The sequence below is a fragment of the Aquarana catesbeiana genome, linkage group LG04 (genome assembly GCF_042186555.1).
Source record: "Aquarana catesbeiana isolate 2022-GZ linkage group LG04, ASM4218655v1, whole genome shotgun sequence".
Classification (NCBI taxonomy): domain Eukaryota; kingdom Metazoa; phylum Chordata; class Amphibia; order Anura; family Ranidae; genus Aquarana; species Aquarana catesbeiana.
Window position 1 is genome coordinate 330,704,460 of NC_133327.1, and position 26,048 is coordinate 330,730,507.

At 43.7% G+C, this 26,048-nt stretch overlaps 1 protein-coding gene across 4 annotated transcripts in view; it reads left to right on the forward strand.

Annotated features, from left to right (window-relative positions):
- The window catches only part of ORC3 (origin recognition complex subunit 3), a 271,107-nt gene that overhangs the window by 186,562 nt on the left and 58,497 nt on the right, over nt 1–26,048 (forward strand). For all 4 annotated transcript variants that reach the window (XR_012243893.1, XM_073626910.1, XM_073626912.1 and 1 more), the window contains one exon: nt 6,862–6,995. Coding sequence is in view for 3 of the 4 variants with exons in the window: in XM_073626910.1 (XP_073483011.1) it covers nt 6,862–6,995 (134 nt within the window). In the remaining variant the exon portion in view is untranslated. The remainder of the gene's footprint in view (nt 1–6,861; nt 6,996–26,048) is intronic.

Consider the following 26,048-nt stretch of genomic DNA (forward strand, 5'->3'; position numbering starts at 1 on the left):
TAGAAATGCCATCTATCTCATCTTTAGGTACTCCTGCCTTTAATAGGTCCACCCACATTTGTTTCCTAGAAATAACTAGCCTGGTTTTCTCTTCACCTCCTGTCTTCTCTACCCCATTCCCTTTCTTCTCTGTTCTTTTCTGCTTGTATTCTTCCTGTCTGGCCTTGACCTTATCTACTGCCCTGACAGGTTTTGTTTTAGTCTCCTCTAGCTCCCCAACTGGCTTAAAAGGGTTGTGGCTTCATGAATCTTGCTGTTTAATCCCAGGCCTCCCAACAAGGACAATAATGGAGCCCTGAGATTAAATGGCGCAGACTTCATCAGCTTAGAATGCAGAGCAGACCTAAAGGGTACCATATCTGAACCCATCCATTCTGGAAACGTATTTAATCCGGTTATACAACCCATCTCACGTAACCTGGAAATACCCTCTCCTATTGATCTTCAGGAGTAGGTATTTTCCAGGTCAGTAGGACTAGAGTATACTCGGACTATTCCATCTCTCACAAGGTCTAACAGTGAAAAATTCACGCTAAACTCTCGGGCTTTTCGCATTGCCTGACGCAATTGTGGATCATGGGTTAACACTCCCATAGTCACTGCTTCCTTACTTGACAAAACAACACTGTCTGCCCCTTCATCCCATAAGTGTAGGAGCCAGGTCAATAGGGGCTCCCCAGACCTTTGTTTGTATTGTTTTGCCAGCTCATGGAGTTCAGTTTGTGTAAACTCCCGTACTTCTTCAAATTCAACATCTCTGGGGTTGCAATAATACAGCTCCCCATCTGCCATATCCTCTCTATCATGTTGCCGTTTCCTATGCTTAGTAATGAGAGGTCTGGCTTTTTCTTTCGCATTTCTTTCGCATTTCTTTCATCATGTGAAATATCAAACTCTATCTCCTCATTCTCACTATCATTTGAGGAGAGCACATCCTCAGAATCCCAATTTTGGGATGTGACAATGGCACATACCCTGGATTTACTAACAGGTTTACGGCCCTTCCTTTTCCTTAAGACATTAATTGATTTGGTCATGAGGGCTGCACACCGCTCTTGTAAATCATCAGTCCGACTAGCAGTTGAACACACACACTCTGAAGCAACTGCTAGCTGTTTTTTTAATACCTTAACGTCTGCCTCTGCCTTCTCCCTTCTCTGTGGTTCAGTGTAAATAGCATTAAGGAAATACCAGCCAACTGTGGACACTGTCCCCTTCTCTTTTTTACTTAAATCCACCCCCTTAAGGCTAAAATCTACAAAATGATCTGAGACTTTATCACCCAAAGTCAGGTTCAAGGGAGAAGCATACTTCATAAATTCTTTAGCAAGAGGCTCCCACTCATTGTCTCTGGCCCAGATAGCTAAGCTGCACACTTCCTTCTGGCCACCAGAACCCTCTGCAGCCTTGCTTTTCCTAAACAGCTTACGCAGCATTTTACCTAGCACAAGCTACACAACAGACTACAGAAAAAAAACAGGTCTGCTTCAATTGAACTATAGCACAGATCCCGGACGAGCCCCAAAATGTTTTGCTTGCATCTATCTAGCAAGGCTACTCTGTGGTATAAGCAAGGAAGCTGAGATTTCTGCAGTGTGTAAATGTGCTTTACTATACAAAGATGCTGTGCATACAAAAACTATTACAATATTAGGAATACAATGCAAGACTGACAGATCTCTATAACAAGCAAAATGGCTAGCAAACTGAACAGCCTATGGTCTATAATAGTACAAATACACTTAAAGGTTACTTATCTTCTGTTACTGTATGTTCGTGATCGCCATTGGCAGCGATTCTTCTGGAGCGTCAGGCACTGTTCTTCAATCATGAGTGGCTTCAGATGTTACAGCATGATGGTGTGTGTGTGTCTCCCTACTCACCTCTTTTATGTGTCAGGCTGTTTACCATAGTTACCAAACAACAGAAAACATGCCTGTTTACTGTAGCTGTAGAAACAATGGACTGTTGAAATCTGTATCTACATACCCATTGTCTAATCAAGCCAACACCTGACAGTAATCCAGCAGTCATTCTTTCAGTTTGAGAGCTGAAAAAAAAAAACTCAACTAAATCTCTTTCTTCTGTACTGTAGCTATAGAGACTATAGCCTGTTGAAAACTGTAACAATACAACAATACCCATTGTATCCAGCATTTGTGTGAGAAAGTCTGTCTCTGTGACACCAGAATGCTATGAGTCTTATAGAAAAATTATATTTTATATCAAACGCAACACACATGGCAGAGTGGAAATCCTCCTGAATGAATTAACGTGATTGTAAAGTGAGAAGGTTTTTTTTATCTTAATGCATTCTATGCATTAGGATAAAAAGCCTTCTATGTGCAGCAGGTAATGCTTACCTGAGCCCCATCACTATCCAGCGATGTCCACGAATGAATTGGTTGTCCGGGACTCTCCCTTCTGATTGGCTGAGTTTGATTGACTCAGCCAATCAGGAGAGAAAGGGGGTGGGGCAGAACCACAACTCTGTGTCTAACTGGATAGACGGAGCTGCAGCTCTGCTCAGGTGCCCCCATAGCAAGCTGCTTGCTGTGGGGGTACTCAACAGGAAGAAGGGGCCAGGAGCTCCATCCCGGGAGCCGAGAAGAGGGTGATCTGGGCTGCCCTGTGCAAAACCACTGCACAGAGCAGGTAAGTATAACATGTTTGTTATTTTAATAGGAAAAAAAACTAGACTTTACAAGCACTTCAAATTGTGAGATTATAGCTGTCATAATTGGGAAAGAATGCTTTGTGGAAAATGATTAGAAAAAAAAACTTAGTTGAATAAAACATTATCAATCAAGAAATTTAAAATACTAGACAAATATTAAAAGGCAATTTAGCATTTATGTGCCTGGACATCTTTCATACCAGTGCTCAGACTACAGAGCAACATGCGGTAATCTCAATCCCCATAAAGCCCACACTGGAGTAGCTTGAAAAAGCTCAATTTGGAGTGAAATGTTAAATTTGAATATAATTTCCCATTGGAGAGGGGGGGGGATGGGAGGTGATAACACAAAAATTAAACCCTAATAGAGATTCTAAGGCCACACACAGGTAGCTTTTCTTTTTTCTTCTTTTTTTTTTTTTTTGTTTATGAACGGAAAAAAAGCTGAAGAGCTCGCTGTACTACCTATGTGATGATAGTAACGTGATCTCCCCGCTAAGATATTGTGTTCTGACAGGGGGACTGCCCCTCCCCCAGAGTCAGTGGTCAGCACTCGCAGCCATTGACTACAAGCGCTGGTCAGGTCCTGGTCAGCTGCTGGTTCTCCAGCTTGCCTGTTCAACAGAAGCTGAAAAGGCTGCTGTACACACTAACCGGTTTCTGTTGCGCTCGCCAATATTCGGCCCATGTGTACCTGCTTTGACCATAACTAGGTACAAAAAAAAGGTTAGCATTACAACCTTCTTTCTAAATTAATGCTCAAGCTATAAAATAAACACATAAAAGTGTAGCATTTCTTTTTTCCTTAGCTTGGGCTGTTATGTCTATTACCCTTGTACTGCTGGAAAAGACATTTTCAGAACTGAAACCAATGTTCTACAGTAACACTTTTTTGATGTGTATTATGTTCCACAGCACTTAAAATATTTACAAAACATCATCCTGCTTAAGCTGGCCATACCTGGATCGAAATTCCTGCTGAGGCAGACGAATTTTTGGTCCATGTATGGCCATTTCCCGTTCATTAAAAGTCAATCTATCAATCAACTTTTTATGGATGGGCTTGTTGGTTAATTTTCGCTCGATCAGAGGATGAAGCCAATCGGCTGCATCGCTGATCAGTGTATTCTGATAACATGGAGTCCCACTGTCAGAATAGGATGACACAGTGAGGAGGATATCCCTATCCACCTACAATATTTGCATGGGGAATTAGCTCAGTTTTTTTTTTTCTTTCCAAAAAAAAAAACTGAGCCATGTATGGCCAGCCTAAGTCTGCAAGGGAAGGGTTAAAACCTCTTGTCAGGTTTTTAATGCTATCAGAGGTTCTGTTAGCAAGGTTTATACTTCTCTTCTGTGCCATTGCTAAAACTACCAGTTTTAAGAGCGAGTCTCCAACAACAACTTCAGTAGAGTATATGAAGGCTAGACCCCCTGTCAGATTTGTATTTGTGTATGTGTTTCTATTGCAGATTTCCTTTCTGGTGAAACTGTTTTTTCAGAAGGACAGGAAGTGAGGATACATCTCCCTAGCAGAACCCCGGATAGCAGTAAAAACTGGGCAAGAGTCCTTCCCCACTCTATCCAAAATAGAAAAAAAGTTTTTGGCTTGACACACGCTTAGGCCTTATTCACACCTTCTCAAAATACTGACACTTAAAAAACGCGTCTATAGTGTTAATGCATTTAAAAGTAAAACGGCCGCTCACCATAGCCGATCCTAGTGTGGATGTATATATGTGAAAGCCTCAGTCAATGCCTGTTCTCGGGGAACGCCCCTTGACATGTTTCACCCCACCCACTGGGGGCTCAATCATCTTTTATAATGTGAGTTGCTTGTTGAGTTGGAAGCGCATTTAATGCGCATTAAAAAAACGCTCCTCAAATGCCCTGTCAGGTCACCTGAGGCCAGGTGACAGATGCACACTGTTGGGGTCATGAGTACCCCGCTAAGATAGTGGACCCTACGGCTGACTGCTGTGGATGGAGCTCTGGGTGGTTCAGCAAAGCAGGTCCTCTGGAGCATCAACACGGATCACACTGGGACCTAGAGCATGAAATTCCCCAGGACGCGGAGTCTAAGAGCCAGCAGGTGTTCACCCATTGCTCCTGATGGTGGTGATTGACTTCGCTGCAACTGGCTCCAGGTCGCGGCCCCCCGGGGTCTCCCAGACCACGCTCACGGTAGGTTAATGGAGGATACAGGGGAAGCAGCGGACCAGGACAACAAGGGATAGCCAAAAGGTTGGGGCAATGAGCAGACAGGGATAGTCAAAGAACACGCCAAATGTCAGGGCATGAAGCAGACAGAGATAGTCAAGAACAAGCCAAGTTCAGTAAACAGAATCAGACATAAAGCACACGGCAAGACACACAAAAGAAAACCAAACACACAATATTGCTCGGGCAATGCAGGCTCGGACAGCACGGTGTTAAATAGTGTATCCTGTAGAGGCTAGGGTGGAGCCACGCTGAGGGAAGATTACTTAACCATACTGGTGTGAGAATGCAGGCCCTAAGGCTGATAAAAATACACCTCAAACTCCAACTTTAGAGCCCTGTTCACACTGGTATTGAAAGCAGAACTCCAGGCAAACAGCATAATAGTTTTGAAATGCTTACAGTGCATAAGAATTGTCTCCCCTGGTAAACAATGGGAAAGATTTACTAAAAATGGCGCACACAAAATCTGGTGCAGCTGTGCATAGTACCCAATCAGCTTCTAGGTTTAGGCCGAGTTCACACTGGTACGACATACGCTCCGACTTTGGGAGCACGTCGCATGATGTGTGTAAATGAGTGATTCCCTATGAGAGCCATCTTAACTGGTCCGACACAAGTCAGTCCGACTTTGAAAAAGGTTCCTGCACTACTGTGGTTTGACTTTGGTCCTACTTTAGTCCATTGAATATCATTGACGTCGGATCAAAGTCGGATCATTGTCCTAACCATCCGACTTGTGACATCTGACATGGTGACTATAGCAGCAGTAAAAGGAATTTGCCACACTGGGATTGTTTTGATTGGTCAAAGGACAAGTCAAACTATCTCAAAGTCGGAGCAAAATCTTATCCCGTTCATTCAAGTCGGATCGAAGTAGGACCAATGTCGCAGGGCCTTAGTTGTAAAAGCTTAATTGAACAAGCTGAAGTTAGAAGCTGATTTGTTACTACGCACAGCTGCACCATAACCCATAACCTGTGTGCACTTGTTTTTGTAAATCTCCCATTATATACCGTATTTATCAGTGTATAACACTTCACTTTTTTACCCTGAAAACAGAGGGTAAACCATGCCTGCATGTTGTACGCTGATATCTGTTTTTTTTTTTGTTTGTTTTTTTTTTACCAATGGAGGGCAGAGATTGGGCCGGCCGCCCCTCCTGGCCCTGGGACAGCACTGCCAGCATACTCCAAACTCCAGAAAACTCCAGTGCCAGCCCCCTCCCACACCGCTCCCCCAGTGCCACTATCAGTGGAAATCCAAGCCTCCAAATCCCTCCAACACCGCTCGTTCTGGCCGCTCTTCTCCTCCCGATCCACCCCCTCCTTGAGTGTAGCTTTTCATTGGAGGAGGAGAGCGGTCATGTGACCGTCAATGAAAAAGAGAAGAGTAGTCACATGACCGGATCCACGGCGCCAATGGAGGTATTCAGAAGCTCAGATCCACAATGTGTGACACAGGAGGAGGGGCGCACGAGAAGGGGTCGGCAGCGATGCCCTCTATACTCCAGAGCATGCTGGCAGTGCCGTCCCAGGAGACTGGGGGTCACCTGGGAGTGCAGAGGAGGAGGGGGGCTTTATAATGAAGGTGGTCCGTGTACAATGCGGGGGTCTGTGTACTATGGGGGAGGTCTGTGTAATATGCAGGGGGCTCTGTGTACCATGCAGGGGGCTGTGAAAAGTTTTTTTCCTGAAACTTCCCTAAGGTGCGTGTTATACGCCGATAAATACGGTAATTCTCTCAAGCTAGTCTTCTTTTGATCCTTGCATCTATGGCAGTGCACAACCCAGGTCCCTAGCCTGCAGTAGCGCAGTTTGAGAATATAAAATATTTTTTTTAAATGGTGCTTTTTATATCTTCTTGAAGTTCAGCTTTAAGCTTTCATTTTTGATCAGATGACAGACAAAGCAGTCTTAATTTATGTATTATTTATTGAATAGCTTCTTTTGTATGTTTTGTAGGATGTTGGCAAAAGATGAACTTGTAGCTACACTTCAAAAATGTGTGGAAGTTTTAAAACCATATTCTACAAAGCAACTTGGCAGCACACTCAAAAAGCTGGAGGAGTTCCTGGTTCAATTCCAGTGTCTTGAAGGTAAATATGTGGTGCTGCAGCCCACTTTACTGACTGAAGTTTGAAACAAAAACAAGTAGTAGATGTTTAGCCAGTGTCTGCCCACATCTACCACTAGTTCTTTCTTGTAGCTGTATATACTCTATATACTTGACTACATAGGGAATTATGATTGATAAACGGGAAGCACTTTGGTAACAAAAAAATGGAGTTGTACTGTTTGTCAAGTACAGTTTAATGTGCTGTGAGGTAAATTTTAAACACCATGCCAACAGGTAAGATAATATTGATTTTATTTTGTTTTCTAAAGCATCTTATAGAGTAAATGTATTACTGCAGTCATACTGATGTACACACACTGATTTTGAATGAAAGCTAGTTAACTTACCTGCATGTTTTTGGATTTTTAAAAAAACCTGAGAATCAGAGAGAAAAAAATATGCAAACTACATTCATATTCTATAACTGGTAAAAACTGAACCTACTGCATGTTCACAGTATGGGGTATATTTATAATCATAAAAATGATCTGACATTCAGCAAACATTTTTTTTAGATAGATCATCTGGGTCTGTATGTGCTAAATGACAATGATTGATTCTCCACCAGAGATTGTTTAGTGAAAGGAACCATCTGATGACACACTTCCGAGGGTGAAACGCATGGAGGCAGGTCTAGAGGATGTAAACGCCCCCTTCATGCTGGTGGAGCACATGCCGGTTCTGGGTTTGGAACAGCAACGGCTCGCACTCTCATAGTCTCATCCATTCTCATGGATATACTGTGACGGCGGCTCATCCACTCTCATGGATACACTGGGTGCTGGTCAGGCAACGCAACATATGAGTGGATAACAGAATTTTTTTTTATATGGTTTGCTATGCTTTTAAATAAACTGGTTGTGCAATGATTGCTTTGCGGTGGTTCAATTTCACCTTTTTAGCACAACTGAGCAATAGGAGAGTAAGGAGCCTGACGAGGGGGGGTCCTGGTCCTGCTTGTTGTAAAGAGTGGTGGAATCCCACATCCAATTGAGCGCTTAATGACCCAAATTATCTTTAAGGGTCAAAAGTCTCTGGTAAGTGTTGTATCTAAAAGGGGCATGTGGCAGCATGGTCTTGTCATTGTTTGCGCTGGAGCATCGTTTACTCATGTTTGCATAATAGCACTTTGTGAATTTGGAGCACCAGATATAATTTGTGGACACATATATTGGAGCACTTACAATTGTTGGGAGAATTTTAAATATCGTTATGGTGGTCTCACTGGATATACAGTAAGTTGTCTATTTGCACATCCCAACATTTGATGTATATTTTTTTCTAAAAGGTGTATGTATAGGAGTAGGATTATTGCACTAGTTTTATATATATATATATATATATATATATATTGCTTACCATATATTTCACACATTGACATTGATGTGCATATAGTGTGGAACACATTCTGGAGCAGCAGCTGAGGAGGAATCGCACAGTGTTCTGTGGAGCTAGTTATACTCATTAGCTATTTTGAAGTGTTAATAAGCCCAGGATCCTGCATTCACTATATCTGGTTTCCCACAGTACACAGAACATGGAAATGCAATTATTTTAGTAAAATAAAACAGCTAAAGACCTTTTCTCATCAGCAGTATATAGCAGTCTTGTGACTTCCATTAGTGCGTGGCCAAGCACTGGTTAAAGCTTGTAGGAGGAGTTTTCATTCTCCTCTAAATGTACGATGAGGCTGCATGTCTCCTGATCCTCTATCTAGACAGTGCTGATTGGCCCCAGTGCAAAATGTGCAAGTTTGTACAGCACCGTCAACATTTTTTTACAGACTTTTCTGGGGAACCTATTTCATCAAGAGTTTTTTCACCTGCTCCACAGACTATGTGGTCTACTGTTCGTCCTGCTCCTGTGGTGTCCTCTATATGGGCCGCACAATTCCTATGGTGAGGGCAAGTTTCGGGGAACACTGGAGGTTTATTGAGGGTAGTAGTGAGGATCATAGTGTCCCTAGACACTTCCTCATCCACCACAAAAAATCAACAGTGGGCCTCAGGGTCTGGGTGGTCGAATCTATCCCTCCTTGTGATTCCCTGGTAGGAAGGTTTCAAAAGCTCAGTTGCAGAGAGACCTTTTGGATGCACACTCTGAATACTTTAGCACCCAAGGCAATAAATGAGGAGCTCAATATTAACACAATCATCTCGTATCCAGGTTGCTTAATATTGGGTCTATTGGTTCACTTATCCATTACAATTCTCATTATTATGCCATTGCTATTACTCCTACTGTTGGGTGTGTACTCCAGATGCATTATTAGTATGACACTATCACACTGTGAGCATTTCCTATTAGCATTCTCCATTAGTATTATCCTTTTTTACTTATAAGCACATTTATTTAAATGGGTTTGTTTCACTTGGGCAGTTTTTATGATGTTTGTGTGTGCATGCATGTGCACACAGGCACACACACACACATCTTTACACACAGACTATTACAGTGTGTAAATATATTTTAACCACTTCCCACTCGCCATATAGCAGAATGACGTGCGCAAAGTGGTTAAGTTATCCTGACTCGACGTCATATGGCATCCAGCAGGATAAGCCGCGATCACGTGCAGCACAGGGAACGTTGGTGTGGTGTGTCAGTCTGACATACCGCATCACCGATCTTGCTAAAGAGCCTCTGACTAAGGATGAGCTCCGGCGTGTTCGCATGCTGCACGTGCCGAGCCCGACAGGAAGTCGGCACGGTGCAGCGCTAATCACAATCATTGAGACATTTCCCGATCTCTGCAGCCGCACATCGGGAAATATCTCACTGCTTGTGATTAGCGATGCGCCGTGCCGACTTCCTGGCGGGCTTGGCGTGTGCAGCATGCGAACACGCCGGAGCTCATCCTTACCTCTGACGTAGCCTCTTTACCATGTGATCAGCTGTGTCCAATTACAGCTGATCACAGCGTAAACAAAGAGCCATGTATCGGATTTTCCTCCACTCACGCTGACAGACTCGAGTAGAGGAGAGCCGATCGGCTGCTCTCCTGATAGGAGGGGTCTGCGCTGATTGATTATCAGTGCAGCCCATCCGAGGATGCCCACCAGGGATATCTACAAGTTATCCCCACCCATGACCACCTGGGTTGCCAATCAGTGCCCATTAGAGGTGCCCATCAGTAATGCCTGCCAGTGCCTCCTCAGTGCTGCCTATCAGAGCCATCTATCAGTGCCACTTATCAGTGCTGCATATTGGTGCCTCATCATCAGTGCCTGTCAGTGCAGCCTCATCAGTGCCCATCAGTGAAGGCGAAAACGTACTAATTTACAAAATTCTATAACAGAAACAAAAACTTTTTTTTTTTCAAAATTTTCGGTCTTTTTTTATTTAGCAAAAAATAAAACCCCCAGTGGTGATCAAATACCACCAAAAGAATTTGTGGGAACAAAATGATAAAAATTTTGTTTGGGTACAGTCTTGCATGGCCGCGCATTTGTCATTTAAAATGCAACAGCGCTGAAAGCTGAAAATTTGCCTGGACAGGAAGGGGGGGAAAGTGCCCTTTATTGAAGTGCTTAATTTCATCATTATTCTTATCCATTTAATATTAATCTTTTTATTCAACCTTATTTCACAATGACCATAAAAAGAATTTTAATATATATTTGTTTTTCCACCAGATAAGGATTTGTCCACTGAAGTATTTGGGCCATTGTTGGAAGAAAATCTTCCATATATTTGCCATTTGTTTTTGTTTCAATAATTTTTGTTAAGCATTTATAAAAGATGAGTACAAACAAACATTTTCATAGTTAGTGACATTATCTCGTCCGGTATAATAAGCATTGTAACATTCATTAATATAGCATAATATGAGTTATAACTTCCCAAGTTGAACAGCAGATCTGGAATCGTCTGTCACCTTTATCACATAGATAAACAGTAAACATAAAACATGAAATAAACATGGAGGGACTCCCTTCCCTGGCACCCCTTTGGGACCCACCTATGCCCTCAGTGGGAATCCCCCCTTGGAATTGTAACTTTCTGTAATTTCAAGAGCTTTAATACATAACAGCACTGAGTACATGTTGATTAAGTCAAATAGGGTATTTTAACTCATAAGGAATGTAAAAAAGCTTTAAAGTGGAGGGCCACCCTGTAAAAAAAAATTACACCAGAAATTCCCCCAAAAAATAAAAATTTTAAACTTACCTAAACCCTTGTTGCTAGGCAGTCTTCCTAATCTGCCTCTTCCTTTTCCGCGGCGTCTTCTGCTCCTCGGTGAGCGGCCCCGTTGTCCTCTGGGAACTGTGTGTGTTCCCAGAACACCACGGTGCGCAGTAGGAAACTGGCAGTGAAGCCGCAAGGCTCCACTGCCTGTTTCCCTTACCTAGGATGGCGGTGCCGGGACCCGAAAGCCGAGGGACGGGTCGGCCTCGGGCGGCCGACATCGCGGGCACCCAGGATAGGTAAGTACTTATTTAAAGTCAGCAGCTACAGTGTTTGTAGCTGCTGACTTTTAATTTTTTTTTTTTTTTTTTTTTTTTTTTTTTTTAGGCCGGAATCCCGCTTTAAGTACTATTTAGGTACTCTAGGTGTATAGGAAAGAATAAGGAAATGTTTTCCACGAGGACCAGTTTTCTTCAAATTTGAGTGAGTTTCCATCTCTGTATGCTAGGATCCGTTCGTATTCTGCAATTGTGTCTATTTTAACTTTGATGTCTTTCAGATTGGGGATGTCTATAGATTTCCATCTGCACATTATTGCTGTTCTAGCTGCCAGAAAGATATGTGTTGTTATGGATCGAAACCTGGGTGGGTATTGGTCCATATTTATGCTGAGGATAGCTTGTTCTATGTTTGGATATACAAGGGTTCCTGTTAACTTCGTTATTAAATTATAAATTTCTAGCCAGAAATTTCGGATATAAGGACATGACCATAGCATATGTGCCAGGATACCCACTTGTCCGGATCCTCTCCAGCACAGATTTGAATTACCCTTTGAGAATTTTGCTGTTATGTACGGGGTAAAATACCACCTCAGCATTAGTTTTTGTGTCAATTCTACATAGTTTGAACATCTTGAGAACTTGCGATTAATTGTAATTGCATCTTTCCACTGGATATCCGAAAATTCTTTACCAATTTCTTTTTCCAAGTTTACTAATGATCTGTGTTTGGTAAATGCATCTTTGAATTTCAATGAGTTATATATCAGTGTTATGCCCTTTAATTTATGGTTGTTTGACTGAATGTAGGACCAAACTTTTTCTGTGATCGGAATGTGGGTGGTCTTTGTCTTTTGAAAATAGGGGGAGATTTGGGTATATGTCAAGAATTCTGATCGTGGAATATTGAATTTCTGCTGTACTGTTGTGAATGGCAGTATTTTACCTCCACTAGTGATATCTGCTAAGTTTAGTATGTTGTTTCTTATCCAGTTATGAAGCCTTATGTTGGGTATTATCCATTGGAGTGTTTCTAAAGGATTGGGGATGTTTGTTGTCGGGTAAAATTAATTCCCTTTTTACTAAGTTCTGCCCATGCTTGTACTGTTGCTTGTATTGTGGGGGGGGGGGGGGGGGGGGGGTTGCTACATTTAGCTGTTTTGGCTGCTATCAGAAGTGACAGTGGAGATGTGTTATTTAACCATGCTAATTCTAGTTGGCACCAGGGTTTTATAGTTGGGTTGGTGAATTTTTAAGTTGGTCTAGGACTGCCACGATATGGTAATCTTTAAATATTGGTAAACCCATACCTCCCACAGATTTATTTTTCTGTAATTCAGGGGAGCATCTGGACTTCTTTCTGCCCACATGAAATTTGAGTGTTGTTTTTGCATTGTAGCAAAAAATGCTGAGGGAACTGGTATTGGCAGAGTATTTTTGAGGGACGTTTCAAGTTTTTTATCAATATGCATTCCTAGTATGTTTGATTTAGTGGCGTTAACTTTACAATAGGATACTTTGCTAAACAAGTTTAATACATCATGTGCTGCGGGTCAGGAAATAGCTGGCTTGGACAACAAGAGAATGACGTCATCGGCAAATAACAAAATTTTATGTTGACGTTCCTGAGTTTTAATACCCTGTATGGTCGGGTTGGTTCTTATTTTCTCCACCAGCAGCTCCATAAGCATGGTAAATATAATAGGGGATAGGGGGCACCCCTGTCTAGTCCCATTCGTAATTTGGAATGTTTTGGAAAACATGCCTTCTGTATAGACAAAAGCTGATGGTGAGGAATATAGTGCTAGTATGGCCCTCTTTATTGGGCCGATCATTCCAAATTTTTCCAATACTTTGCCTAAGTAGCCCCAGTGCACTCTATCAAAGGCCTGCTCTGCGTCTAATGTCAGAAGCAGAGAAGGCTCTTTTTTTTCCCTAACTAAGTGCAGGAGATTCAGCATTCTCCTGGTGGCATCCGTGGTCTGTCGGCCCAGCACAAAGCCTACTTGATCATAATTTATTTAGGTAACAAGGTTGACCGTCTATTCGCTATTAATTTGGCGTGTAGTTTAACATCTACGTTCAGTAAAGAGATTGGCCTAAAATTTTGCGGGAGGTTAGGTTCTTTGACTGGTTTGGGGAGGGTAATTATTGTTGCAGCGAGCATCTCCAGAGGGAATTTTGCTGTGGATGTGGCCGCTTCAAAAACTCAGTGTAAGTGTGGTAATAGGGTGGAGCTAAACAATTGGTAATATTCAGAGGAATATCCGTCAGGTCATGGGGCCTTGTTGTGAGGGAGGTTTTTAATAGACTTTTCTATTTCTTGTGTTGTAAAGGGTTGGTTCAGGAGAGATAAGTCTTGGGATATTTTAGGTAGGTTTACTGACATTAGAAAATCAGATATTATAGTATCGTTGGGTTGGAATGTGTCTGGGTCTTTGTTAAGATTGTAAAGTGTATCATAGTAATCGCTAAAAGCGCCTGCAATTTTTTTGGGGTTTGTGACTTTTTGTTTGGATTTAGGGTTTATTATGTACGGGATTTTTTGTTTGATAGTTTTTCTTTGATTTGAGTAGCTAATAGTTTCCCTGCCTTATTCCCATATCTATATGATTGGGCTTTTAACGCAGAACGCAGTTGGTGGTCATGTTATGCTATCAGGTGGGTACGTAGGTCCTGCCTGGTATTGAACAATGATTCCCTGATTTTCTGTGTGGATTGCTGTTTATTTTTTCTAATTGTTGGATTTTTGTTAGTAGTTCGTTTAGCCGTTCTAACCTTTGTTTCTTTGCCCTTGCGCTCATCTGTATAAGCAAACCTCTGATATAAACTTTATGGGTATTCCATAGTGTGAAGAAATCATCGACCGAGGGGGAATTAATGGCAAAGAATTCTTTAATTGCTTTGTCAATTCGTTCTAAATTTTGAGGTTGAGATAATGTGTAGATTTCATTTCGCCATCTGTTAGTCCTGGTCTTGGTACGTTGGTCCCCCACTTCAATGGATATCAGAGCATAGTCTGAACATATAATACAATGTAGAACAGACTTTGTAATTTGTTGTAAAATAAACTTATCCACCAAAAACAGGTCTATTCGAGAGTATGTGTGATATACACTGGAGTAAAATGTAAAGTCTTTTTCCGATAAGTGTTGGCATCTCCACACATCATAAAGACCTGAGGAGGAGATGAAGTTATCTAGAGTTGCTCTGCTCTGTTCCTTGTCTGACTGGATAGGTCCATATCTCTATTAGGGATTATATTAAAGTCTCCGCACATGATGACATGCCCTTGTCTCATTGCTGAGACCTTTTTCCAAACCTTTTTCACAAAGGAAATTTGTTTAGTGTTGGGAAGGTATACATTCACTAATGTGTATTTTTTGTTGTTCGGTTCACAGACAAGGACTATGTATCTTCCTGATTCGTCCAGGTGGACATCCAAACTCTTAAATTGTATAGAGTCTTTAATGGCTATTGCCACTCCCCTTTTCTTTGAAGTATAGTTTGCTTGAAAAATATGAGGGAATTGGCGATGTTGGAAGGTAGGTGGTTTATGGGAGGCAAAGTGGGTTTCCTGGAAACAGATCACGTCACTATGGAGACTTTTGGCTTCTTTCCAAGCCATTTACCTTTTGTATGGGCTGTTCAGCCCTTTAACATTAAAGGATGTGATTTTGATGGGCATATTGGGCTTATATGAGTGTCTGTGTATTAATAATTGTCTGAGATAGATGTGGTATCAAATTACCTGGATTAAGATGGGGAGCAAAGATGGTCCCGGTAGGTTGATGTTCGGTTAACTTATGGTATGCTGATCTCCGTAATGGTTCACAAAGATGGTTGGGTCCTTAGGAAAGCCTGGTTCAAGCTGAGGAGCGTAGTTAGTCCATCAGAGACTCAGTGGGCTGACGTGATGTGCGGCTGACGTCAGCACAGGGGAGGAGCCCAGCGCCGGCTCCTGGAAGTTGTGAGACGGGACGCTGACAAGCCGAGGTGATGCCTCGTGGGGTGAGAGACCACGAGCGACCGGTCTAGGTACGAGCGTCCGGCTCTCCATCCGTCCCGCTCCCCCCCACCACCGCAACTCGCAGCAGCGGCCTTGTAGTGCCCCTCCGTTACTGACCCAGTGAGGGCTGTCCTCTGTGCACCCCTCCTTATGCGCCCCGCCGGGAGAGGCGAACCACCGGCAGAAAATTCTCTCCACATGTCCTACTAGGGAGGTCACAGAGCGGAGCTACGGCCCCCTAACTGAGGCGAGTGCTGGGCGCTGCCAAAGGAAGCAAGACAAGCAAGCAACAGACCCTCTACATCGCTCAATGGGTTGGATGGAAGAAACAGGTAGGAGACGCCTCATCGATCCTACTGTTGATTCCACCGCCTAATAATATTTAAATCTTGGACATGATTTTATCGGGCTTACTTTGAACACCTAGCGTCAACTAGGGGGTTTGGAAAACTCACATAATCAGGGGGCACTACTATCCTGTCCAAGGACAGGTCAAAAGGACTGGAATACCGAGGCCTATCTGGCTCCCCCCCCCCCCCCATGTTCATTAGTTTGAAGCGGACATCCTAGCTGAGCGGTTTAGCTTATGCCTACTGTGCCCCCCGGCAGGGATTGTCGGCTTGCCACCCCCCAGCTGTTAGGGGACCAGTCTCTCAATCCCTAGCACTTTCCATGGGTTGGGGCAGGCACTGATAATAGACGTTGTCATAAGTAACCCTCCCCAGCGACTTGTGGTCTGGAAGAGGGAATAAAACAGGTTACCCACCACAGAGACTCTATACACCCCCCAGGGATGGTGTAAACCCTCCACCCTAACTGACCGAGGGTGGGAGGGGATCATTAAACTGCAAAGCATATAGAGCTGATACTGTGAGACGGCGCCTCCTTAAACCACAAAAAGGGGACAACCGGGAAAGGGAGGAAATATGAGGGGCCGGTCATCGAGATCAGCGGAATCCAATAACCCAAGAGAGAGCTTAAACACTAGCTCCATTCAAAAATATTTAAAAGAAGCAGGTGCAAAAAGCATAGGAATGGAGGCGAAACACCCAGGTACTAAGAAGAAGGAGCAACAGAAACCAAAGGGGGGACAGGGTGACAGACCTCATGAAGAGCTGGATCTGGCGGGGGCGCCAGCATGTATCGCAGCTGATGAGCAGAGAATTATGGCCCTAGTGCCTAGTAAATCAGACATGAGTGAAATGCTTGCTAAACTGGAAAAAAAACTAGAAAGCGTCATAAAAGAGGAGATCTTAAATGTTCGCTCTGATATGGGACACCTCCTTCGCCGAGTAGAGGAGGCTGAAGAGGCCTCCGGCATTCAAGCTAAGGACATAGCAGATTTAAAAGAACGAGTCAAGAAGATGCAAAACGAAAACCGCTTGCTGGCGTTCAGACTTGAGGAACAGGAGAACCAGAGTCGACGACAAAATTTACGCATTAGATCTATCCCGGAACAACAAAACGAGGATCTGGGGGAGAAGATGAGGAAGATTTTCAATCCCCTGCTGGGCAGGCAAGAAGACGAAGCTCTGAGGATCGACAGGGTCCATAGAATAAGGAAGCCCCCCCATATTAAGCAAGACACCCCTAGAGACGTTATAATTAAGTTTCATCTATATGAGGACAAAGAAAAAATTTGGAAAAAACTAAAGGGGGCCCCTCCATTAAAATTTGAAAACAAGGATCTGCAGATCTTCACTGACCTCTCAGCGGGGACTCTGGAGAGGAGAAGACGGATGAGACCAATTCTGGACCAACTCAGGAGGGCTAATTTAAAGTACAGTTGGGGGTTCCCAACATCCCTGATAGTTATCAAAGATGAAAGATCCTACAGAATGAGACACATGGAAGAAATGCAGGATTTCTGTAACAACTTGGGCATCACTGTCCCTGATCTGTTATAGGTGCTGGGGGGGGGCGGGGGAGGAGGGGAGAGAGCGGGGGGTGGTCGGGGGGGGGTGGTTCTCCTTCTTCTTTTTTTTTTTTTTTCTCTTTCTTTACGCTCTCTCGTCTCTTCCCCTCCCCCCCCTTCGCTCCTCACGGAGGCTTGAGGGAAGGAGGGTCATCAGATGGGAGGGGATAGGAAGGGGGAGGGGGCCGGCGGGATGTGTTCGAGGGGTGCAGAGCACAGAGGTAAACGCTCGCACCATTAACGATGCCTGATATCAAATTTATATCTTACAATGTAAAGGGGTTGAACTCACCCAGGAAAAGACACAAAATATTGGGGGAACTGTGTCTTCTACGAGGGGACATAGTTTTCCTGCAGGAAACCCACCTGACCCTGGACACCAGGGTCAGGTTGTTTTCCCCAAAGATCCCTCAATGGTTTTACGGTGATTCCCCCGATAGGGGGTCTAAAGGAGTAGCGATAGGGCTGTCTAAGGCAGCAAATTTTTCAGTAAGGGACAGATTAATAGACCCTGAAGGTCGTTATATATTTTTGAAGGGTTCTATAGGCACAAGAATGTTTACGTTTGCCAATGTGTACTGCCCGAATAGAAGTCCAACCACCTTCCTGGGACAAGTGCTGGAGAAACTGTTAGGATTTGGGGAAGGAGAGGTGGTCTTGGCAGGTGATTTAAATTTTTGCTTGGACCCTGCTCTAGACAGTACGTCCCGTGCCCAGGGGATCAAGAAGGTGTCACTAGGAGCTATCAGGCGGAAATTATTCCACAGCCAGTTAATGGATGTGTGGAGAGTACAACATGTTAAAGAGAGGGACTACACCTTCTTCTCCCCTGTGCATGGGACCTACTCCAGGCTGGACTACATTTTTGTGGACCACAGCCTGCTGGAGGGGGTCGCAGAAACTAGAATCGAAACAACAACCCTCTCAGATCATTCACCGGTCACGATGAGGCTGAAGCTCCCAGAGGTGGGACGAAGTTCTTTTTCGTGGAAGCTGAATGAGGACCTGCTCAAGGACCCCGAAGTGTTAGATCGGATCCAGAATGAGGTGAACCTGTTTTTTAAAATAAATGACACGGGTGAGGTATCACCCTCTATTCTCTGGGAGGCGCACAAAGCCTATATCCGAGGGATCCTTATATCCATAGGAGCAGGTCTAAAAAAGAAAAAGAAGGAAAAAAGGGAAAAACTGATAGCGGACCTGTTCCATCTGGAACAAGCACATAAAAAGACCAAAGGGCAGGATCAGGACTGCTACCGTGCAATGGTTGCCAGGAGAGAGGAGCTGAGGGACATGATGGAGCAGGAGGCTAAGAGAGCCATCAATTTAATAACCAGAAATAAATATCTATGGGCCAACAAATCCAGCAAACACTTGGCGAGATTAATTAGGAAAAAAAGAGGGCGGAATTTTATCGAGAAAATAAACGGTCCAGGAGGGAAAGAGATTGTGTCTAGTGAAGGCATGGCCGACGAGTTTAGAAAATTCTATGCCGATCTTTATTCTATAGGACAAAAGGGGGGGAGGATAGTGCTGGTTGGCAAGGAGCAGAGAATTCCTAAAAGAAGCAGGTCTGAAGGTACGGGGGAGGATAAGGATCCCTTGGATAAACCAATTGAGGAGGAGGAAATCGTGGCAGCGCTTAGAGACACCCCCAAGGGGCAAGAGTCCAGGCCCAGACGGTTTCCCCTCCACCTACTTAATGAAAATGAAACACATACTGGTCCCCAGGCTATGCCAATATTGGAACGACCTGGGCACCAGATGTGAGATGGAACGCGAGGCCCTGTCTGCTACGATAACTTTAATATTGAAAGAAGGGAAGGATACTAGGCTGTGTTCAAGCTACCGGCCCATATCTCTGCTCAACGCGGATGTAAAATTATACGCTAAGGTCCTGGCGAACAGACTAAAGGGATATTTGGCCGGCCTGGTGCACCCGGACCATGCGGTCAAAATGATGATTGCCCCAAAAATTTTGTATAAATTTCAATTGCTGCCGATTCCCCTCCCAAGGTATTTCCTGAGGGTTTTAAGGAAATTAATTAGGGAGGCTGTCTGGGGTGGCAATATACCACGCATCTCCTATGCAACATTGAGTAGAGGGAAAAAAAAAGGGGGAATAGCAGCACCAGACTTTAATAGGTACTACATTGCTGTAGTGCTTTCACGGGTTATAGAATGGAGTAAGAAAGGGACAGATACGCGTTGGGTGAACATAGAGTTCTCCTTAAGTGATAATAATTTGGCACACTCACTATGGAATCCCCCAAAATTTAGAATATTCAGCACTAACACTTCTTTGTTAACTCAAAACACTTTTAAACATTGGGATAAAATTCACACTCAACACAAATGGTCGTACAATTCACCGTTAATATATATGAAAAATAATTTATTTTTCGAACCAGGGATGTGGGCGGTGGGAGGGAACTGGTTAAGAGAGGATGCCCTCCAACTGAAAAACTTTATTAATAAGGGGAAAATACGCACTTTCACGGAATTGAGTAGAGAATCAGAACTTTGGGTGATGGATAGGTGGCGGTATCTCCAGCTCTCCCATTTTATAGGAAAACTTCCGAAGCCCCTAAGAGGCATGGAAGAGCTTAGACCCCTGGAGAAACTCTGTACGACGGAGTACCCAGGTGGTGTCATTGGTCAAATTTATAAAATACTGGGGGCGGAACAGGAGGATATGACGCCTCCGTACATCAAAAGGTGGGAGCAGGAATTGGGGTCACTTTGTAATAGAAACACGTTAGGAAAAATCTTGAATTTGGTCCACTACTCAGCACTTGACAATAGGAGAATGGAAATCCATTACAAAGTCCTAGCAAGATGGTATGCCACCCCAGACAGAGTAAGCAAGATGCATGGGACAAAGGGCAACACCTGCTGGAGGGGATGCCCAACCGTAGGCACAATGTCCCATATCTGGTGGGAATGCCCCATCATTAAGGTCTTCTGGAAAAAAATTCTGTCACTGACAAAGGAATTCACGGGAAGGGAAATTGAGGAAGACCCATGGGTCTGTCTCTTCCATGGTACTCAGGATCCAGCCAAGAGTTACAAAACCTCCTTGCTCCCTATAATATTAGATACGGCCAAGAGACAGATTGCCCTAAACTGGCTGAACCCTTCAAGCCCCAAAACGAGAGACTGGTTATTTGATCTTAATGAAATATTTAATGTGGAGTGCGTAGACCGGCGGGGAATGGAACCGGATGAGGATGAGGAGCATAAGGGGAAATGGGCAGGCTGGCTTAAATTTAAGAAATCATGGTCCTATTTAAGGGAGATTATATAAAAAGGGTATAACAAAGAAGGGTCGATCATGGAGGAGGGAGCGAGTAAGTCGCGATTAGCCCCCACAGAAGTACATCCCGCAGGGGAGGGTAGGGGATGGGAGGGGGGGAGGGCGGGCATGGGGAGTCAGTTTGTCTATCTTTTTTTTTTTTTGAATTTATAGAAGGATTTGTATTACTGGCACGCCCCCTTCGGGAAATGTTTTGTATTGGAAAATGATAAATAAAGATTAGTTCTGATAGATGTTCGGTTGAGTGTGGTATGCCGTCCTCCTTAGTAATGCACAAAGATGGATTGGTTTTTAGGAAAACCTTTAGAAAGAACAATTAGTAAAGTTCCAGAAAGAGTAACAGTACAACAACTTGTGATTCTGGGAAGAATCTGTGCGGTAATAACAACCTCTCAACTTATGGGGGTGTCTGAAAAGAAAAACAGAGATGGGCCATCAGGGGATTAATATGAGTACAAAATGTAAATAGCATCAGCCTGCCTTTGCAACAAAAACAAAAAAAAAATTATTGCCAGATAAGGCAGTTTAGCCATGGTTGATATCATCTGGGGTGTCAGAAGCAATAATCTGCCATTCCCGCATGAGGCCATTCTGCCATTCTTTCATGTTGGATATCAGATGTGTAGTGCCATCCTTTGTAATCAGCAATTTCGCTGGATATATCCAGCGATATGTGATATGATGGTTGTTTAGGGGCTTTGTAATGGTAGCAAGCTGTCTTCGTTGCTGCATGGTAAAGGCCGTCAAGTCTGCAAAAAAGGAGAGGTCCTGCAGATCTGCTGGTAATGAATCTCGGTGTCTAGTTGCTGCCATAAACTGATCCTTAATGTGGTAAAAATTGATTCTGACAATTGTATCCCTGGGTAGGTGTGCAGCAATATGTTTGAGCTTTGGTAGTCTGTGGATGCTGTCCACAATGAGTTCTTCTTGGGGTGTGTCTGGAAGAACCGATTTCACAATTTGAATAAAGTAGTCCTTCAGATCAGGAGGTTTAATTGTCTCAGGGATCCCCCTTATTTTAACGTTGTTTCTCCTAGATCTGTCCTCTAAATTCGCTAATTTAATTTTCATCTGCAGCATGTCGTCTTCTCTGTCATTGCGGGCGTCCACTAAATCATTAAAGGTGGAAGCAAACTCCCCCATTTTTGTCTCCACATGGGATACTCCCTTATTCACTGTGGAGATTTCTGATTTAAATTGCCTGGTCAGTGCTTGGATATCTGCTTGCAGTGTGGATCTTAGGGATACCAGCATATCCTTAAGAGTAGTATCCATGACTGATGTGTTAGCAGTGGGAAAGTCAGTTATAGAATCTTGCAGCTCCCTGGTATCATCTTGTGATGAATTCAGGCTTACCTCCTCATCTTCTTCCTCAGTGCAGTCCAATTTAGGTTTACTCTTGGCCGGGCTGGATGAGGCTGAAGGGGGTGGAGGGTAGGTCCCCTTTCCTGTCTTACTGATAAAGCGGCCTGAGTGCATCGCTGGTGCTGTGCTGCTCTGTCAGTGAGAGCCGCGTGTGTGTTCTCCCTGCTTGCCGCCGCCATCTTGCTCTGAATACCGGCGCTGCAGCATGAAATAATCCGGCAGTTTGCTCGGTTGTGTGTCTTCTTTTCTTTTCCAGGAAGGTATCCTGAGGTGTCCCCAAGCTGATCGGTGCTGTCAGTGCACAAAAACGAGGCGTCTACTCAGTATAGTGGCTCCCGATGGCCCGTGGCAGAGAGGAGCTCTCTCAGTGAGCGTCCATACACTCCGCCGGCTAGCCACGCCCCCCCCCCTTTGCCGTTTGTTTTTAAGATGTACGTTTACATGTATGTTCATTTTAGATATTTGGAATGACATTTTGTACCTGAGAGGTCCAACATATCAGCTGCAAGGCTGCTTTTTATGCTTAGTTTTTTTATTTAGTCTACGAGGTATTCCCCCCTTTTTTATTCATTTCTGATAGTTGCCTTGTGGCTGCTTGCCTACTCCACCTACCGTATCATCCTTTTTTTTCTCTCCTACACAATTAGCATTGGCTGCGGCCCGGCCGGTCTGACAGCAGTTATATCCTCAATTTCCCGGGGCGGTCTAGCTTGACAAAGTAGACTGGGTCTTGGAAACGCGTGGTGGCCCGCCCATCTGTCATTCGCTATCCCCTGTCACGATCTCCTGTAGGGAGTGAGACAAGAGACGCCGCTGATTGTCTTCCAGGAGTGGGTCCTCCTCTGTGCCATGCAGCTGCTGCCGGGTTACCCAGACCAGAGAAAGCTGTTACTGTGCATGCCACACCGACCTCTGAGCAGTTTACAGGTTTCTTTCATGTAAGTGGATACTTAAAAAATGTAGTTGCTAAATTCTGACACTCGTTTGGCACCCTGCTTCATTCTGTTTTAAAAAAATATAATGATATGCAGCGCAATAAATGTAGTATTACAAATAAAAAGTCCATAGTGTTTGAAATGTCCTTGTTCAGGAGAAAACGCTGGAATCACCCACAGTGTTGACAGAAATACAAATTACAGGGGGCCCCCGGGTTACGAACAAGATAGGGACTGTAGGTTTGTTCTTAAGTCGAATTTGTTTGTAAGTCGGAACAGTACCTTTTTTAAGTGCAAATCTAGTCTCAGAGACAGGATGTAAACCCAAATCAACAGAGAAAGGCAACCGGATGGCAGGGGCGGCATGGTTAGTTCAAATATGTTTTGTTTCTCTTATTTTTTTACTTTATCATTTTTTTTTTTTTATTTATTTGTAGCTTGTCTTTTACTTTTTTTTTTATTTTTGTATAATTTTATTTTTAATATTATTTTTCTTCTTCTTTACTTTTTTTAATTACTTTTTTTATTTTATTAATTTAATTATTACTGTATTTCTTCTTTTTATTTTTTTTATCAATTTTTTTTTCACTTAACTTTATTGCTATCACACAGGAGAAAACAATTCCCTGTGTGATAGCAATTGGAGGTGACAGGTTCTCTTTATTGACCCTGTCACCTCCAAAACAGGAGTCCAGGAGCACAGCTGAGCACAGCTCTCCCCTCACTGTTTTCATGGCGGCAGCGAGAGGTACACTGTATGGCACAGCAGGGAGATGGATGGTGAAAGTCCGAGTCCAGGCAGGCCGGCCGGGTGGCCGGCCGCGGTGCACCTCGGCGGGGCAGCGGCGCAGGGAAGACCGGGGATCCTGGAGGCTTCGTAGGCCGCACTAGCCCGGACAAGGCCTTGGCCGCGACGGGCAGTTTTAGCTGCCTGGCAGGCCACCGGACCATACCAGGCCTGTGAATGGGCAGGCAGCATGACGAAGGGGGCCCGCAGCCAAGCCAGGAACGGAGGAAAGGCTCACTTCAGCAAGGAGAGGAAGATTCGGCCAGCAGTGACGTCATTCGGGCCCCGTTCGTAAGTAGGAGTTGTTCGCAACTCGGATGTTCGTAAGTCGGGGACCCCCTGTAGGTGAATACGGACTTATCCTCCACCGATCATCAACACACCAGGCCTCTTACCAAAAAGAATGGACCACTTAATCACAGGTGGTCAAACAGGCATGATAAATCCACAGAGCCAGGAAACCATCAATGGAGATCACAGATGGTTGGGTCTTGTAGTTCCACCAAATAATCAGAGATGCATGTATAAAATATAAAAGAGGGAACTCCTCATGGTGTAGTATTATGAACCAGGGTCGTTTTTTTTATTCAAAGAAAAAAACCATGGCACTCACGTTTCATCAGATAAAAACGGGCATGTAAAAAACAGCAGTCTGTATAAGCAGCATTTGTTTCCAACCATAAAGATGGCCGCGGTCGACACGTTGCAGTGTTGTGACGTCAGAACTCCTCCCAACGCGGCCTTTCATCCAATCGAACCTCATCAGGGGCGGGGATCACTTGGCCGCTTGTCTCCTCCGCAGAAGCCACCCATCGGAGCTGGAAAGCGGCCGTGAGTCACGTGACCGGCCTGAAGACAGCTGAAATTCAGTATTTACACTGCTCGTTTTTAAATACAACTTGCACAGTGTGCTATGCCAGCCTCTAATAGAGGAGCTGGCAGTGACAAATGTAATATTTTATTATTACAATAATAGCGGCGGGGGGGCTGGGCTGGAGACAGACAGAGAGCGCGCTGGTAGGCAGGAAGGAGGGGGGAAAGCAGAGAGCAGGCAGCCTATCACAGGGGGAGGCACTTTGACCACTGTGATCAGGGCGGAGCTGTCCTGGTTATCGTGGTCTGTTTAGAGAGGGCATACAGGAAGTGGTAGGTTTAGGATTTTTTTTTTACAGTTTAGAGGGGGGGCAGATTACATAGCACAAGCGCTGTGCTGTGTAATCTTCTTTAGGGGCCAAAATCTACTTTTTTTTCTTTTTTTTTTGGGTTAACAAACACTTTAATGGAAAACACGTGAACATTTGCAACAAATAAAGCCAGTCATTTTGCCACTGGAATTATTGAAACGTACAGTACTTTGTATTTTGTTAAACAGAATACAAAATAGCTTCAGAGATCAAGGACACACCATACTCCTTTTTTTTTTTTTTTTTTTTTTTATAGTCTGTCGGTGTAATGAGAATGAGACAGTCAGGGTATCACAGAAGGGGGATAAAAGGATTTTCTTGTGTCTCTTTGCAGAAATAACCTGATTTGCACAGTTGGCAAGCAAGAATAGGCAGAAATCTCCTCTCATCCTCAGTTGTCATATTATCTTACCTGTGATTTTTTTCATAATCAGATGGTGCTCTGAAGTTCTGGCAGCATCCACAGAGAATTGCTTCTCTTGTTCTTTGGTCTCCATTCTGTATTACATTATTTTACCTTAGATATTTGCGAGTGCTGAACCTAATACAGCATGGTGTAAATACATAGACCATGTGTTTCTCAAGCCTTTCATATCATAACCTAAAACAAGTTAGGCATTTGCAATTACGGTACTTCACCAATTCAATTTGACTAGGAGCATTTTGTAAGTAGGTATAATTTCCTTTTAAAGATTTGTGACTGAGGTGAAATATGATTAGTAACTATTCTAAATTGGTGGACGACAACCACAAAACCTTGATTAATATAGGAACATAATCTTGCATTCTGAAAAGGAAGTTTATGCAGTAGCGTAAGCTGTGTGTTAACATTGACAGATACAAGGCAGTGTTTCTATACAAATAGGATGGGCTGTTGAAGTTTTGAAAAGTGTGTAAAGTTAAAAGTCCCTCCAGAACTGGTTCTTTCCAGCTCAGTAGATTGCTTTAAGAAAAGCCTGGATTCTTTCCTGGACAGGTAAGTGTCCATATTTTAAAAGTCAGCAGCTGCAGTATTTGTAGCTGCCAACTTTAAAAAAAAAAAATTTTGGCGGACCTCCGCTTTAAGTGATCTCTACTATGGGGGTCTTTCCCATCATTCTAGTTAGAAGTCAT